Source organism: Notolepis coatsorum (assembly GCF_963971535.1).
Source record: "Notolepis coatsorum genome assembly, chromosome: 4".
NCBI lineage: Eukaryota > Metazoa > Chordata > Actinopteri > Aulopiformes > Paralepididae > Notolepis > Notolepis coatsorum.
The window spans coordinates 126,394,824-126,411,545 of NC_140168.1; the positions used below are offsets into that span (position 1 = coordinate 126,394,824).

A 16,722-nucleotide genomic window follows, 5' to 3' on the forward strand; every position below is an offset into this window, starting at 1 on the left:
CGGAGAATCTACACCGGTGAATGCAGAGCCCCTTTCCGGCTGGATTATTATTATTATTATTGCTTTGGACCAGGCTGTTGGAGCGGAGAAGAATAGTCTACACCCCACTACTGTGGGATTTACCCGTGACGTGAGGAACATCACTCGAGCCCGTCTCAAGGAGAGGGTGGCCGGCTTTCACCTGTGCTGCACGCATACTGGGATTACAGCTGTTGCTTTTCGTCTGCCGATCAGGGAGTAATATACCGCCTCCCATAGCAGGAGCTTATTGAGTCCCCGCTGATCCAGACTTTGCATTCGAACATTTCCTCCCCCTGCTGGCTTACAACCGGTGGGAACCCCCTACCAGAATCTCCCGCTGCCTCCCCAGAGTACCATAGATATATTCCTAATATTCAGGTTGTATTATCATCTCCTGCGTAATATGAGAATGGACATTCGTTATTGATTTGCCTACGCACATTCCTTTGCCTTATAAGCGCATTGAAAGTAAAGTATATTATGTATTCTTGCTGCTAATAAATATTCTTAACCCAGATTTGTGTGGAACCGTATCATTGTGGAGGTGTTCTCATCATATACTCGTGTACTGTATGGCCAGTAGTAATGTACATAAGACGGTAGTGGTTTAATGATACCATACTTATTAATACAGTCAGGGAATTGTACCCCTCAGTTACACCCTGGGTCTCCTCTCTCTTAGAACTACAAAGCCCTGGGTCTCCTCTCTTAGGACTACAAAGCCCTGGGTCTCCTCTGTCTTAGGACTACAAAGCCCTGGGTCTCCTCTCTCTTAGGACTACAAAGCCCTGGGTCTCCTCACTCTTAGGACTACAAAGCCCTGGGTCTCCTCTCTCTTAGGACTACAGCAGGTTCATGACGTGTTATTTCCTTGTGTCTAATTCATCCGGTTTCCGCCGGGATGCACAGAGATATTTATAAACTCATATTTGCTAATAACGCATAAAATCATTGGTAAACAAACAGTGCTGAAAATATACACTTTGACTGCCGTTTTGATCGGGTTAGGGCAGGGGTCAAAAGTCAAAAGAGCCATTTCCCCCCCTCCCACAAAATAAAATTCATCTGGAGCCACAAAACCTATTTACCCGAAAATGAAGATAACAGTGTATAACGTTTTATATATAGTTATCCCCTTAAACTCTTAAGCATCAAGCAAAAACGGGGCCTTTTTGTTTTTGATGACTTCATACCTTTTTTTGCAAAGCTTAGCGTTATACTTATAGCACATACATGAGTCTGGTCTCTTTTGAAAGGTAACATTCTCACTTACCCATCATTGCACTCTGTGTATGCTAAGTAAACTGTCCGTCCTTGACTGCTTCATTGGTATACCTTCATTAATAAAGCAATTATTGGTCAGCTCCCTTTTTACCTCGGTTCATATCTCACCATCACATCAAACCCATCTTACAGCTTACGATCACAGGACTATTTATATCCCTCAGTACTCAGAACCTGCAGAGTTTGGGAAAAGGGCCTTCATGTTCTCTGCTCCCTCTGCCTGGAATGGACTTAAAAAAAACTCTGAAACTGCAGGCCCTCATTACCATATCTGATTTTAAAGTTCAAATTATGAGCATTTTAAAGAATGAGATGGGAGAATGTCGATGCTTCACTGCATAATGTGGTGTTATATTTATATTCATTAACTTGACCTTTTCTCCCCAGCAACCTCACCTTCCCTCCTCTTGCTACCCTACCTTTTTACCCTACCCTCTAATCTCCCCCAATCCCATTCAATCTTGTTTGCTGCAGCTCGAATGTATCCCCTTGCCCCACTTTGCCTTTTATGTTTTTTTACTGATGTAGTTACTTGTTCTCAGAGCAGGACTGATGTAGTTACTGATGTAGTTACTTGTTCTCAGAGCAGGACTGATGTAGTTACTGATGTAGTTACACTCAGAGCAGGACTGATGTAGTTACTGATGTAGTTACACTCAGAGCAGGACTGATGTAGTTACTGATGTAGTTACACTCAGAGCAGGACTGATGTAGTTACTGATGTAGTTACACTCAGAGCAGGACTGATGTAGTTACTCTCAGAGCAGGACTGATGTAGTTACTGATGTAGTTACTCTCAGAGCAGGACTGATGTAGTTACTGATGTAGTTACACTCAGAGCAGGACTGATGTAGTTACTGATGTAGTTACACTCAGAGCAGGACTGATGTAGTTACTGATTTAGTTACTCTCAGAGCAGGACTGATGTAGTTACTGATGTAGTTACTCTCAGAGCAGGACTGATGTAGTTACTGATGTAGTTACACTCAGAGCAGGACTTATGTAGTTGGACATTGTGAATAATCTGACAGTTGAGATAAGATCATGTCTTGGACCTCAGGGGGTGGCTTCTCTCTTTTTCTCTAATTATGTAAATCTGTATTGTATTTTTCTTTTTGAATATAATCTTGCTAATGTGGCAGATCTCACCCCCCCCCTCATGGATATGTGAAGGATGGGAGATACTTTTGCCATGGAAGGAGTAGTCAATTAGGTAGCTGATTAGTACTGATAGAACACACCTGCGCATCATTAGTCCACCCACATCTCTCGTGCACACGCCCAGACCCACATACTACAAAGCCATTAGGTTAGTTAGGAGTAGGTTTGAGGTGAGGTTGGAAATGTTGTTTATTGAGAGAGATTGTAATATTCGGAGTTGTGAAGGTGAGAGGTAGAGAGAGGTGAAGGCGAAGGTATTCATTGTGTACTGGACCCTGGACTGGCTGAGAAACCCCCTTGTGTACTGACCCTGGACCGGACGACTACCCTGAATAGTGAACAATCCCTTTTTCTGTCTGCAAGCCTGTTTTGTGTTTTTGACCCTCGGACTGAAACACGACCATTCTTTTGCTTTTCCACACTGGATTCTGCCCCGAAATCAATAAATACTTGTATCGATTGATATTGCTCGTGTGGACATTCGAATTCGTTTGTATTTTAACCGTGGCGAACCTGAACACCACCAGGCTCGTCACACTACATTAACACTTTGAGTGACAACAACGAGATTTCTCGTTAGTTCATGCCAACTGTTCAGTGCCAACGACGAGAGATCTCTTTTTCTTTTTATTAGCGATTTCCATTCATATTTCATCAATCTAGCCTCACGTTACCAATGGAACTCTGTGTTAAATAAAAAGATCACAAAAAAATGTTTTGCTTTGAAAGAAATTATATTATCATATTTATTCCAAAAGCATACATTGACATAATTGGCAATTATATTATTTAACATAAGTTAGAATGAGGTGATCCAATGACATAACCATAAATTATGTCATTATACATTAGTGTTGTATACTGAAGATGCACAATACAGAGCTTTTAATATTAATTAAATATTTGCACCGATAACCCCCACACTCCCCCTCCATTTTTAATGAAAAATAAATATCAACAACGATACAACATTTTGAAGAAATTACAAATGTGGGGGGAAAAATAACCACCACCTCGGTCCATATTACTGTTCAAAATAAGTGACATTGCATCTCATACACCGGTTACCAGGCAGCATTAGACTGAGGCAGTGGTGTTGAGAAGGCTGTTACCAGGCAGCATTAGACTGAGGCAGTGATGTTGAGGATTAATGTGTCAAAGGAGTCTTAGGAGAAAGAAAACAGTGCTATGGTATTATTTTCCCTCCAGTGCTTACGTTTACATGGTGGACGTGGAACGGTCCCTCTTTCCGGGAGTCTTCTGTCCCCCTCTTATTCATTTTGCTTAACCCTTCCGGGTGTGAGGTGTGTCTGAGCGTGTGTCTTGTTTTCTCTGCACACATTCAGTCGCCCGACTTCATGAACTTAGTTTCTTCCCCCTCTGGGTCGCGGGGCTCCGATCTTTCCTTCATCGCTGGGTAGACCACCACGCAGAACTTCTGGCACAGGCGGGTCAGCTTACCTGTACCGGAGAAACAACGGAGGAAGTCTGTTTTACACAACAAGAGGCCGTGAGCGCTTAGAATCACGACAAGAGCAGTATGACTGGCCACGATGCCGTGAGCGCTTAGAATTGCAGTATAGGAACTGGTACCTTACATTGCTTAGCAACGGGGAACTAATTGTTGCTTTGGTTTTTGTTTAACGGTATGTTTGAAATAATTGTGTGTTGTATAAAAGTAATAACATACTGGAGTTCTTTATATGTATAAAGTAATACCATACTGGAGTTCTTAACATGTATAAAAGTAATAACATACTGGAGTTCTTTACATGTATAAAGTAATAACATACCGAGTTCTTTACATGTATAAAAGTAATAACATACTGGAGTTCTTTACATGTATAAAAGTAATAACATACTGGAGTTCTTTACACGTGTGCAGTTCTACGATAATCATATAGCACACAATTACCTTTCATTTGACAATGATTCCATTGACAGCTAATGACCTTTTCTATGAACACGGGTCAGACTGCTACTCATGTTCAGAAATAAATAAAAAGTAAATCATTAGCAGGTTATTTTATTCTAGCTTCCTTTTCTGGTCACAGAGATCTCGACACTGCCTTGCAACCACTATGACCGTCGGGGTTAACCGGCTGTCTTGTGGCAGTGAAAGGGTTAACCTTATGTGTATTGTCGCAGTGAAAGGGTCAAGTGAGACTAGATAAAAGGTTTCAAATGAGCTATTTCAAGTATGCAGAATCGCACCCACGCAAGAACCCATATCAAAGTTTTCAATTTGACTAAATGATTCAGAATGATCATTTTTCAGTTATTTGGCTGACTTCTTGCATCTCGAAATGCCCCTCCTTATGCCTCGGCTGGAGAGATGGCCAGGAGATACTATTAGATACTATTTCAATATCTGAAATGAAAAGGAAAACGAACCTTCTTTACCATCTTATACTATCATGCACTCTCCCTGTTATACTAATAATGCCTCTACTACTAGGCACTCAACACTGCAGCCCCCAAGTTTCAGCACTGTTTGATGAACATTGTTACTCAGCTGTAAGAGTTGTACCCTCTTCCTGCTGACTTGTCGTACAGAACTTGTCGTCAGTCGCTTTGGATGAAAGCGTTCAGCTAAATTACCAAATGTAAATGAGATACTATAAAGATACCACGGAGACACCATAAATGCACCATAATGCACAACTTTATTAGCGGATGCAGAGCTAATGATGCTAATGATGGAGCATCGCCGTCGGTTGTGTGATAGTAAAGGGCTAACCTTCTGTCGTGTGGCAGTGAAAGGGTTAACCGGCTGTCGTGTGGCAGTGAAAGGGTTAACCCTTTCACTGCCACACGACAGAAGGTTAACCCTTTACTATCACACTACCGACGGTTTACCGATAGTAAAGGGGTAACCTTCTGTCGTGTGGCAGTGAAAGGGTTCAAAACGGCCCATTTCCGTACCGATGTTGACGTGGAAGCACTGCGGCTTGTTCTCCCAGTAGACCCCCAGGAAGTAGACGGGCACGCCGGTCAGCATGATGGCCAGGCCGGTGCCACACACCATGGGCTCGGAGTACAGCGAGAAGGTGAGCAGGAAGGCCCAGAACAGCAGGTAGATCACAGGCCAGAACAAGCTGATCTGAGGAACCAGAGAGGAACCACGGGTCACTCACCATTTTTTATTTATTCATAGACAATGTGCATTTACATTAAGCATTGTTACATGAAAATATGTTTGCACCAGATTTAGCAGAAGCTAATTTCCATCTGTAGTCTATCCAAAACACATGAAATACAAACAGTGCAAGAGTTAAAAATATATATATCCGTAAAATGCCAGACAACATGCACAGGACACACAGCATAAAGAGTGCAAAATACATACACATAAAAATGCAACATAACATGCACATACACACAGCACAGTGCCAAACATAATAATCTATTCATGACACTTAAAATACAAGACAGAGTTCAATAGTACAGAGTAAAAGTAACGGAGTCCCTTTGTGTAATCATCTATATATACACAAGGAAGTCAGACAGCAGCACCTAGTGTTGGCAACATTGGCATTTAGCAGACGCTCTCTTCCAGAGAAACTTACAAGAGCAATGCACTGCCGGAGTCCAGTCACTAGTCCAAGTCTTACAGAGTCCAGTCACTAGTCCAAGTCTTACAGAGTCCAGTCACTAGTCCAAGTCTTACAGAGTCCAGTCACTAGTCCAAGTCTCAGAGTCCAGTCACTAGTCCAAGTCTTACAGAGTCCAGTCACTAGTCCAAGTCTCAGAGTCCAGTCACTAGTCCAAGTCTTACAGAGTCCAGTCACTAGTCCAAGTCTCAGAGTCCAGTCACTAGTCAAAGTCTTACAGAGTCCAGTCACTAGTCCAAGTCTTACAGAGTCCAGTCACTAGTCCAAGTCTTACAGAGTCCAGTCACTAGTCCAAGTCTTACAGAGTCCAGTCACTAGTCCAAGTCTTACAGAGTCCAGTCACTAGTCCAAGTCTTACAGAGTCCAGTCACTAGTCCAAGTCTTACAGAGTCCAGTCACTAGTCCAAGTCTTACAGAGTCCAGTCACTAGTCAAAGTCTTACAGAGTCCAGTCACTAGTCCAAGTCTTACAGAGTCCAGTCACTAGTCCAAGTCTTACAGAGTCCAGTCACTAGTCCAAGTCTTACAGAGTCCAGTCACTAGTCCAAGTGAGTCCAGTCACTAGTCCAAGTCTTACAGAGTCCAGTCACTAGTCCAAGTCTTACAGAGTCCAGTCACTAGTCCAAGTCTTACAGAGTCCAGTCACTAGTCCAAGTCTTACAGAGTCCAGTCACTAGTCCAAGTCTTACAGAGTCCAGTCACTAGTCCAAGTCTCAGAGTCCAGTCACTAGTCCAAGTCTTACAGAGTCCAGTCACTAGTCCAAGTCTTACAGAGTCCAGTCACTAGTCCAAGTCTTACAGAGTCCAGTCACTAGTCCAAGTCTCAGAGTCCAGTCACTAGTCAAAGTCTTACAGAGTCCAGTCACTAGTCCAAGTCTTACAGAGTCCAGTCACTAGTCCAAGTCTTACAGAGTCCAGTCACTAGTCCAAGTCTTACAGAGTCCAGTCACTAGTCCAAGTCTTACAGAGTCCAGTCACTAGTCCAAGTCTTACAGAGTCCAGTCACTAGTCAAAGTCTTACAGAGTCCAGTCACTAGTCCAAGTCTTACAGAGTCCAGTCACTAGTCCAAGTCTTACAGAGTCCAGTCACTAGTCCAAGTCTTACAGAGTCCAGTCACTAGTCCAAGTCTTATAGAGTCCAGTCACTAGTCCAAGTCTTACAGAGTCCAGTCACTAGTCCAAGTCTTACAGAGTCCAGTAACTAGTCCAAGTCTTACAGAGTCCAGTCACTAGTCCAAGTCTTACAGAGTCCAGTCACTAGTCCAAGTCTTACAGAGTCCAGTCACTAGTCCAAGTCTTACAGAGTCCAGTCACTAGTTGTATCGAGGTCTCTGTATCTCACTGCTTCATGACGAGCAAGGTATCCCCAACATTTTCAAAAGCCTAGAGCAAGCTTGTCTTAACCCTTTCACTGCGACACAACAGCCGGTTAGCCCTTTCACTGCCACACTACAGAAGGTTAACCCTTTACTATCACACTACCGACGGTTACCGTGTGATAGTAAAGGGTTAACCTTCTCTAGTGTGTGTGGGAGAGTGCAGGGTGTGTGGTGTGTGTGTGTGTGTTCATGTGTGCCTGTGTGTGGAGAGATCAGTGTTCAGTGTTCTGATGGCCTGGGGGAAGAAGCCGAGTCTGAGTCTCTCTGTTCTTGCTGCATGTATACGTAGGCGCTTGCCTGACCGCAGCAGCTTGAACAGGCTGTTGTTGTGGTGGTGAGGGTCCTTCATTATTCTGCAAGCTCTGGATTTGCACCCCCTATTGTATAAGTCCTGCAGGGGTGGTAGTGCAATACCTGTAGTACGCTCTGCTGAGCGCACCACTCTTTGTAGAGCCTTCTTGTCCTGGGCCGTGCAGTTTCCAAACCAGGCAGTGATGTTCCCAGTCAGAATGCTCTCTACAGATAACGTTGTTGATGACGTCTCCACACACCTCTAATATATAAGGCTGTCAATCGATTCAAATATTTAATCTGATTAATCGCATGATTGTCCATAGTTAACTCGTGATTAATCGCATGTTTGTTATCCGTTCTAAATCTACCTTAAATGGATATTTTTCAAGTTGTAATACTCTGCAGCCATTTAACACCAAAGGATGACCCTCATGCATTGCAAATTTGCATCAAATAAAACAATTTGAAAAAAAGTTTAAAAAAAAGTCAGAAACAAACATAGTATCAATGAGTGTATCAAGAACACACCTGAGTGAAGTCTAGTAAAATAAATTGTGGCGTTAAAATAATTGTGTGATAACGCGTTAATACCGCGTTAACTTTGACAGCCTTAATATATATATACATACAACTTTAATTAAATATCATTGTAACTGAGGGGTACAATTCCCTGACTGTATTGTTAGATATGATACTTACTACCACTACCTCTTGTACTTTAGACTCTGGCCACCCAGTACTAGGCATAAATAATTATGGTAAACACTCCCACGTAGATGAAACGATCCAACACAAATGTACCAAGTCGAAAGTCTGCGTTTAATAATAATTAATACATAGCAAAAGGTATGTAGAGCAATCACTTAATTACATTTATGATTTGAAATAGGATGCACTTTTATGGCAAATGAGTATTCGTTGGTATATCAATAGAGAACGTCCAATCTCTGGTGGCGCAGGCGGTAAATATACAACCTGGAATATTTAAGGAATAATAGCAATGATACTTTAATGATTATAGAACTGGATACACTAGGGGGGAATTCCGGTCGCTTGTAAGACAACTGGAGAAGGGGGGGGGGGGGTAGAGTCTGGCTGTATCCGTCTGGCCGAGGGTATCCTGGGAGAACCCACGGTTGTGCGGCTCGGTGCCTCAGCGATCCTCGATCCACAGATGAAAGCAGTTGGACTCTCTGTGGGCCGGCTTCCTCCGGTCCACGATGGAGAGACGTGAAGCGACCTCGTCGTGTAGAGCGTCTCCTCACCTGTCGTCCTCTCCGGGGGGGGGTTTTCCAACACACGGCAGTGTTGGTCTTTATCCATAGAATAATCACTGTATACAAAGCATAATCCGTGCCTGGGAAGGCGGGCTGTCGTCGGTAGAATAATCCGGTATGCAGGTCCACTCGCTCGTCGGCTCTGGGGCTCCTCGGGTGCAGCCTCACATGGGGTCGGCCACCCTGGATAAGCAGCCAGTTCTACCCGAAACGATGGGGGTACTGACTACGATAGTATTCTCACCGCACGAAGCACTACATATGAATAGACTATTATTAGCTTAATAGACTACGTCCAACTCGACGATATAGTGCCAAATATGACTATTCAAATATTAATATACACGATGTCTCAATACCGATGGTAGGCCGAACTTGGCCTTACTCCCACACGTGGCGTCGCGGGGAGGCTTTACGTCTGTCACTCTATTGGAGGGTAAGAAACTGGACTAAAAAGAAGTCCTACTTTAGTAGCGCAGTATATATACGCACTATGAACAAATAGTACCATTAGTGGTGCGGTAGCCAGATTCCTACGCGGAACTAGGACTTGTTCGTACATGTTGAGCGGTACGTTTGAACTGGGTCTGGGGGGTATGGCAGCCTGGCACCAAGGTCTCGACCAATAGTAGAATGGAGACTATTATGGGATGTTCAGTAGGCTAGAATGGATATTCAATGCATATTGTACAAGGAATATACAAGGGATATCAGGGAATATTAGAGAATATACAAATACAATTAAATATATATATATAAATAAATATATATATTCGGTTTAATCTGGCCCTTCACAACAATCATCCTTTTTTACATCCTTCATAATGCCATGCTCTGTAAAGTCCTAACCGACAAGCTGGTGTGATGTGGCGGTCCTGGGCCCTCATTCATCAACGTGGACGTAGAACTTGACCTACTTCCACACGTAAGCACGGAATATAGAACTAGCGTACGCACAGGGAAGTCGGCATTCATCACACGTGCGTACGCAGGCTCTATGGTCCTCCGTGTTGATGAATACCACTTTGTTCTACCGTCAATGCTCGTGCATGATTATCCATATATGGTCATGAAAATGAGGAAACACCCCCCATGGGATGTGAAATAATGGACGGACCCGAGCGGAACCCTGAGAAACTCCACGAAGATTGTTCACTGCTGTCGAACCAAGAAGACACTATCGCGTATTGTGGGATAAATAAAAGGCGGACTCGTAAACGGTGATGTCAGATATCAACGGCTCCCTAAGACCATTGCTGCAATTCTGCCTGGACAGCTCAAAATACTAATAAAGACCGTTCGTTGACCACTGTTTGGCGTTGGTTGTGTGTCATTATAACCGTGCTGTAATATGAATGCCTTTATTAGTTGTGTTCGATTGGCTATATGATTTTTAGATTCATCTATTTTGTTGTCGGCTAATAAAGACCGCGCTGGAATATGACTGCCTTTTCCCGTGTTGTTTGATTAATACCCCAGGGATTAAAGTTCTCCTCAATTTTATTCCAAATCGCGATGGATCTCCCGTCAATTTTCTACCTGCTGCATATGATTTCTAGAGGCATACTACAATCTATTTTGATGTCAGTATTGGGTAGCCTATATAAACAATATAATACGAGAGCATATACAAGAACAATGAATCTCACTGCATGTATGATAGCCTGCCTTTCAATACATGAACTTGAATTCCATCATGTTTGTGTGCGGGACTCACAAGGCTGTTGTCACAATGGGTGGTACCGGTGTACAGTAATAATAACAGTCCACACAATATCACGATGGACCATGCCATAGCCTATGTTCTATTAGGACATGATCTGTGACGACAAATGTTCTAGAATGTTTGATTAAGATATACTCTGACAGCATGCCTATGAGCAACAAAAACGCGAACTTGAATCCCATCATATACATAGTCTGTCCACTATAGTGTCATTGCAATGCGTTTTCTATTCTTTCTTATACAGTAAAAAGGGGGAAGAACACTATATTCATATGACTTGTATTCTGCTTACAGCTTCGCAGTTCCACTTGTTTCGTTTAACGTAAAGCCTTTTAAATATAATCAAAACGTTCCCGTGTTTCTGCGGTCTGCGCAGAATAATAACGAGTTGAGCTTTATGATTTATGATGAATTGAAAATGGGGGACCCTGATGTAAACAAGACGAAAGTTGGTCTGCATCCCCAATTAACAATTGTATGTACTGAGCTGTACTGTACCCATTCTGCAATCTGTTAATAAACTTTTCAATCAATCAATCAATCAAGCTACGCGGAGCGCAGTCAGTCAGTAGCCTACACCCCGTATATACCGATAACGCTATATAAACCATGCTGCATTCATTCTGAGAGAAAGATCTATTATTCCAAATGCTATTTATAGGGTTTTGACCATAATTACACTACTGTTGCTATTTTACAATGAACTATAATGAACTACGGTTCGTACCAAACATGCCAGTGTTATTATGCACAGAAGCTCATTTCCTTGTTGTAATAATATATTCTACCACTGGGCGCGAGGTACGCCAGGTCTGACCTGTGCGTAGATGTAAGCACGGAGTCAAGTTCAAATCGAAATTGATGAATCCCACTCTTTGCTTAGAAATGATCGTACGCACAGGGTAAGCACAGATCTGTGCGTAGAACACGTTGATGAATGAGGGCCCAGGTCTTTACCTTGATAGGTCGATACATGTTGGGCTGTTTGACGCGCAGTACAATCTGCCCGGCGACCGTGACGCCATAGAAGAGGTAGTTGATGAAGCCCACGTAGTTGATGAGGGTATACATGTCACTGGTGCACAGCATCAGCAGCGTGGAGAGGCACTGGAAGAGTTAATACGTGTACATGTCACTGGTGCACAGCATCAGCAGCGTGGAGAGGCACTGGAAGAGTTAATACGTGTACATGTCACTGGTGCACAGCATCAGCAGCGTGGAGAGGCACTGGAAGAGTTAATACGTGTACATGTCACTGGTGCACAGCATCAGCAGCGTGGAGAGGCACTGGAAGAGTTAATACATGTGTTAAATATAATGTCCACAATGTAAGAGTTTAGTACATGTGTTAAATATAATGTCCACACTGTAAGAGTTTAGTACATGTGTTAAATATAATGTCCACTGTAAGAGTTTAGTTCAGCCATGTGTTAAATATAATGTACACTGTAAGAGTTTAGTACATGTGTTAAATATAATGTACACTGTAAGAGTTTAGTACATGTGTTAAATATAATGTACACTGTAAGAGTTTAGTACATGTGTTACATATAATGTCCACACTGTAAGAGTTTAATACATGTGTTAAATATAATGTACACTGTAAGAGTTCAGCCATGTGTTAAATATAATGTACACTGTAAGAGTTTAGTACATGTGTTAAATATAATGTACACTGTAAGAGTTTAGTACATGTGTTAAATATAATGTACACTGTAAGAGTTTAGTTCAGCCATGTGTTAAATATAATGTACACTGTAAGAGTTTAGTACATGTGTTAAATATAATGTACACTGTAAGAGTTTAGTACTTGTGTTAAATATAATGTACACTGTAAGAGTTTAGTGCATGTGTTAAATATAATGTCCACACTGTAAGAGTTTAGTACATGTGTTAAATATAATGTACACTGTAAGAGTTTAGTACATGTGTTAAATATAATGTACACTGTAAGAGTTTAGTACATGTGTTAAATATAATGTACACTGTAAGAGTTTAGTTCAGCCATGTGTTAAATATAATGTACACTGTAAGAGTTTAGTACATGTGTTAAATATAATGTACACTGTAAGAGTTTAGTACATGTGTTAAATATAATGTCCACACTGTAAGAGTTTAGTACATGTGTTAAATATAATGTACACTGTAAGAGTTTAGTACATGTGTTAAATATAATGTACACTGTAAGAGTTTAGTACATGTGTTAAATATAATGTCCACACTGTAAGAGTTTAGTACATGTGTTAAATATAATGTACACACTGTAAGAGTTCAGCCATGTGTTAAATATAATGTACACTGTAAGAGTTAATACATGTGTTAAATATAATGTACACTGTAAGAGTTTAGTACATGTGTTAAATATAATGTACACTGTAAGAGTTTAGTTCAGCCATGTGTTAAATATAATGTACACACTGTAAGAGTTTAGTACATGTGTTAAATATAATGTACACTGTAAGAGTTTAGTACATGTGTTAAATATAATGTACACTGTAAGAGTTTAGTACATGTGTTAAATATAATGTACACACTGTAAGAGTTTAGTTAATGTGTTAAATATAATGTCCACACTGTAAGAGTTTAGTACATGTGTTAAATATAATGTCCACACTGTAAGAGTTTAGTACATGTGTTAAATATAATGTCCACTGTAAGAGTTTAGTTCAGCCATGTGTTAAATATAATGTACACTGTAAGAGTTTAGTACATGTGTTAAATATAATGTACACTGTAAGAGTTTAGTACATGTGTTAAATATAATGTACACTGTAAGAGTTTAGTACATGTGTTACATATAATGTCCACACTGTAAGAGTTTAGTACATGTGTTAAATATAATGTACACTGTAAGAGTTCAGCCATGTGTTAAATATAATGTACACTGTAAGAGTTTAGTACATGTGTTAAATATAATGTACACTGTAAGAGTTTAGTACATGTGTTAAATATAATGTACACTGTAAGAGTTTAGTTCAGCCATGTGTTAAATATAATGTACACTGTAAGAGTTTAGTACATGTGTTAAATATAATGTACACTGTAAGAGTTTAGTACTTGTGTTAAATATAATGTACACTGTAAGAGTTTAGTGCATGTGTTAAATATAATGTCCACACTGTAAGAGTTTAGTACATGTGTTAAATATAATGTACACTGTAAGAGTTTAGTACATGTGTTAAATATAATGTACACTGTAAGAGTTTAGTACATGTGTTAAATATAATGTACACTGTAAGAGTTTAGTTCAGCCATGTGTTAAATATAATGTACACTGTAAGAGTTTAGTACATGTGTTAAATATAATGTACACTGTAAGAGTTTAGTACATGTGTTAAATATAATGTCCACACTGTAAGAGTTTAGTACATGTGTTAAATATAATGTACACTGTAAGAGTTTAGTACATGTGTTAAATATAATGTACACTGTAAGAGTTTAGTACATGTGTTAAATATAATGTCCACACTGTAAGAGTTTAGTACATGTGTTAAATATAATGTACACACTGTAAGAGTTCAGCCATGTGTTAAATATAATGTACACTGTAAGAGTTAATACATGTGTTAAATATAATGTACACTGTAAGAGTTTAGTACATGTGTTAAATATAATGTACACTGTAAGAGTTTAGTACATGTGTTAAATATAATGTACACTGTAAGAGTTTAGTTCAGCCATGTGTTAAATATAATGTACACTGTAAGAGTTTAGTACATGTGTTAAATATAATGTACACTGTAAGAGTTTAGTACTTGTGTTAAATATAATGTACACTGTAAGAGTTTAGTGCATGTGTTAAATATAATGTCCACACTGTAAGAGTTTAGTACATGTGTTAAATATAATGTACACTGTAAGAGTTTAGTACATGTGTTAAATATAATGTACACTGTAAGAGTTTAGTACATGTGTTAAATATAATGTACACTGTAAGAGTTTAGTTCAGCCATGTGTTAAATATAATGTACACTGTAAGAGTTTAGTACATGTGTTAAATATAATGTACACTGTAAGAGTTTAGTACATGTGTTAAATATAATGTCCACACTGTAAGAGTTTAGTACATGTGTTAAATATAATGTACACTGTAAGAGTTTAGTACATGTGTTAAATATAATGTACACTGTAAGAGTTTAGTACATGTGTTAAATATAATGTCCACACTGTAAGAGTTTAGTACATGTGTTAAATATAATGTACACACTGTAAGAGTTCAGCCATGTGTTAAATATAATGTACACTGTAAGAGTTAATACATGTGTTAAATATAATGTACACTGTAAGAGTTTAGTACATGTGTTAAATATAATGTACACTGTAAGAGTTTAGTACATGTGTTAAATATAATGTACACTGTAAGAGTTTAGTTCAGCCATGTGTTAAATATAATGTACACTGTAAGAGTTTAGTACATGTTAAATATAATGTACACTGTAAGAGTTTAGTACATGTGTTAAATATAATGTACACTAAGAGTTTAGTACATGTGTTAAATATAATGTACACACTGTAAGAGTTTAGTACATGTGTTAAATATAATGTCCACACTGTAAGAGTTTAGTACACGTGTTAAATATAATGTCCACACTGTAAGAGTTTAGTACATGTGTTAAATATAATGTCCACACTGTAAGAGTTTAGTACATGTGTTAAATATAATGTCCACACTGTAAGAGTTTAGTTCAGCCATGTGATAAATATAATGTCCACACTGTAAGAGTTTAGTTCAGCCATGTGTTAAATATAATGTCCACACTGTAAGAGTTTAGTACAGCCATGTGTTAAATATAATGTACACTAAGAGTTTAGTACATGTGTTAAATATGTCCACACTGTAAGAGTTTAGTACGTGTTAAATATAATGTCCACACTGTAAGAGTTTAGTTCAGCCATGTGTTAAATATAATGTCCACACTGTAAGAGTTTAGTTCAGCCATGTGTTAAATATAATGTCCACACTGTAAGAGTTTAGTACAGCCATGTGTTAAATATAATGTACACTGTAAGAGTTTAGTACATGTGTTAAATATAATGTCCACACTGTAAGAGTTTAGTATGTGTTAAATATAATGTCCACACTGTAAGAGTTTAGTTCAGCCATGTGTTAAATATAATGTACACACTGTAAGAGTTTAGTACATGTGTTAAATATAATGTCCACACTGTAAGAGTTTAGTTCAGCCATGTGTTAAATATAATGTACACACTGTAAGAGTTTAGTACATGTGTTAAATATAATGTACACACTGTAAGAGTTTAGTACATGTGTTAAATATAATGTCCACACTGTAAGAGTTTAGTACATGTGTTAAATATAATATCCACACTGTAAGAGTTTAGTTCAGCCATGTGTTAAATATAATGTACACTGTAAGAGTTTAGTTCAGCCATGTGTTAAATATAATGTACACACTGTAAGAGTTTAGTACATGTGTTAAATATAATGTCCACACTGTAAGAGTTTAGTACATGTGTTAAATATAATGTCCACACTGGAAGAGTTTAGTTCAGCCATGTGTTAAATATAATGTACACACTGTAAGAGTTTAGTACATGTGTTAAATATAATGTCCACACTGTAAGAGTTTAGTACAGCCATGTGTTAAATATAATGTACACACTGTAAGAGTTTAGTACATGTGTTAAATATAATGTCCACACTGTAAGAGTTTAGTACAGCCATGTGTTAAATATAATGTACACACTGTAAGAGTTTAGTACATGTGTTAAATATAATGTCCACACTGTAAGAGTTTAGTACAGCCATGTGTTAAATAGAATGTCCACACTGTAAGAGTTTAGTACAGCCATGTGTTAAATAGAATGTCCACACTGTAAGAGTTTAGTTCAGCCATGTGTTAAATATAATGTACACACTGTAAGAGTTTAGTACATGTGTTAAATATAATGTCCACACTGTAAGAGTTTAATACATGTGTTAAGTATAATGTACACTGTAAGTAG

The 16,722-nt window shown here is 39.2% G+C and overlaps 1 protein-coding gene across 1 annotated transcript in view; it reads right to left on the reverse strand.

Moving 5' to 3' along the window:
- Positions 1 to 3,294: 3,294 nt before the first annotated feature.
- slc7a8b (solute carrier family 7 member 8b) overlaps positions 3,295 to 16,722 on the reverse strand; it is a gene marked incomplete at its 5' end in the record, with an annotated part of 137,784 nt that continues 124,356 nt past the window's right edge. The window contains 3 exons of the mRNA XM_084312099.1: positions 3,295 to 3,927; positions 5,392 to 5,569; positions 11,713 to 11,862. Coding sequence (XP_084168225.1) covers positions 3,809 to 3,927; positions 5,392 to 5,569; positions 11,713 to 11,862 — 447 coding nt within the window. The 3' untranslated portion in view covers positions 3,295 to 3,808. The remainder of the gene's footprint in view (positions 3,928 to 5,391; positions 5,570 to 11,712; positions 11,863 to 16,722) is intronic.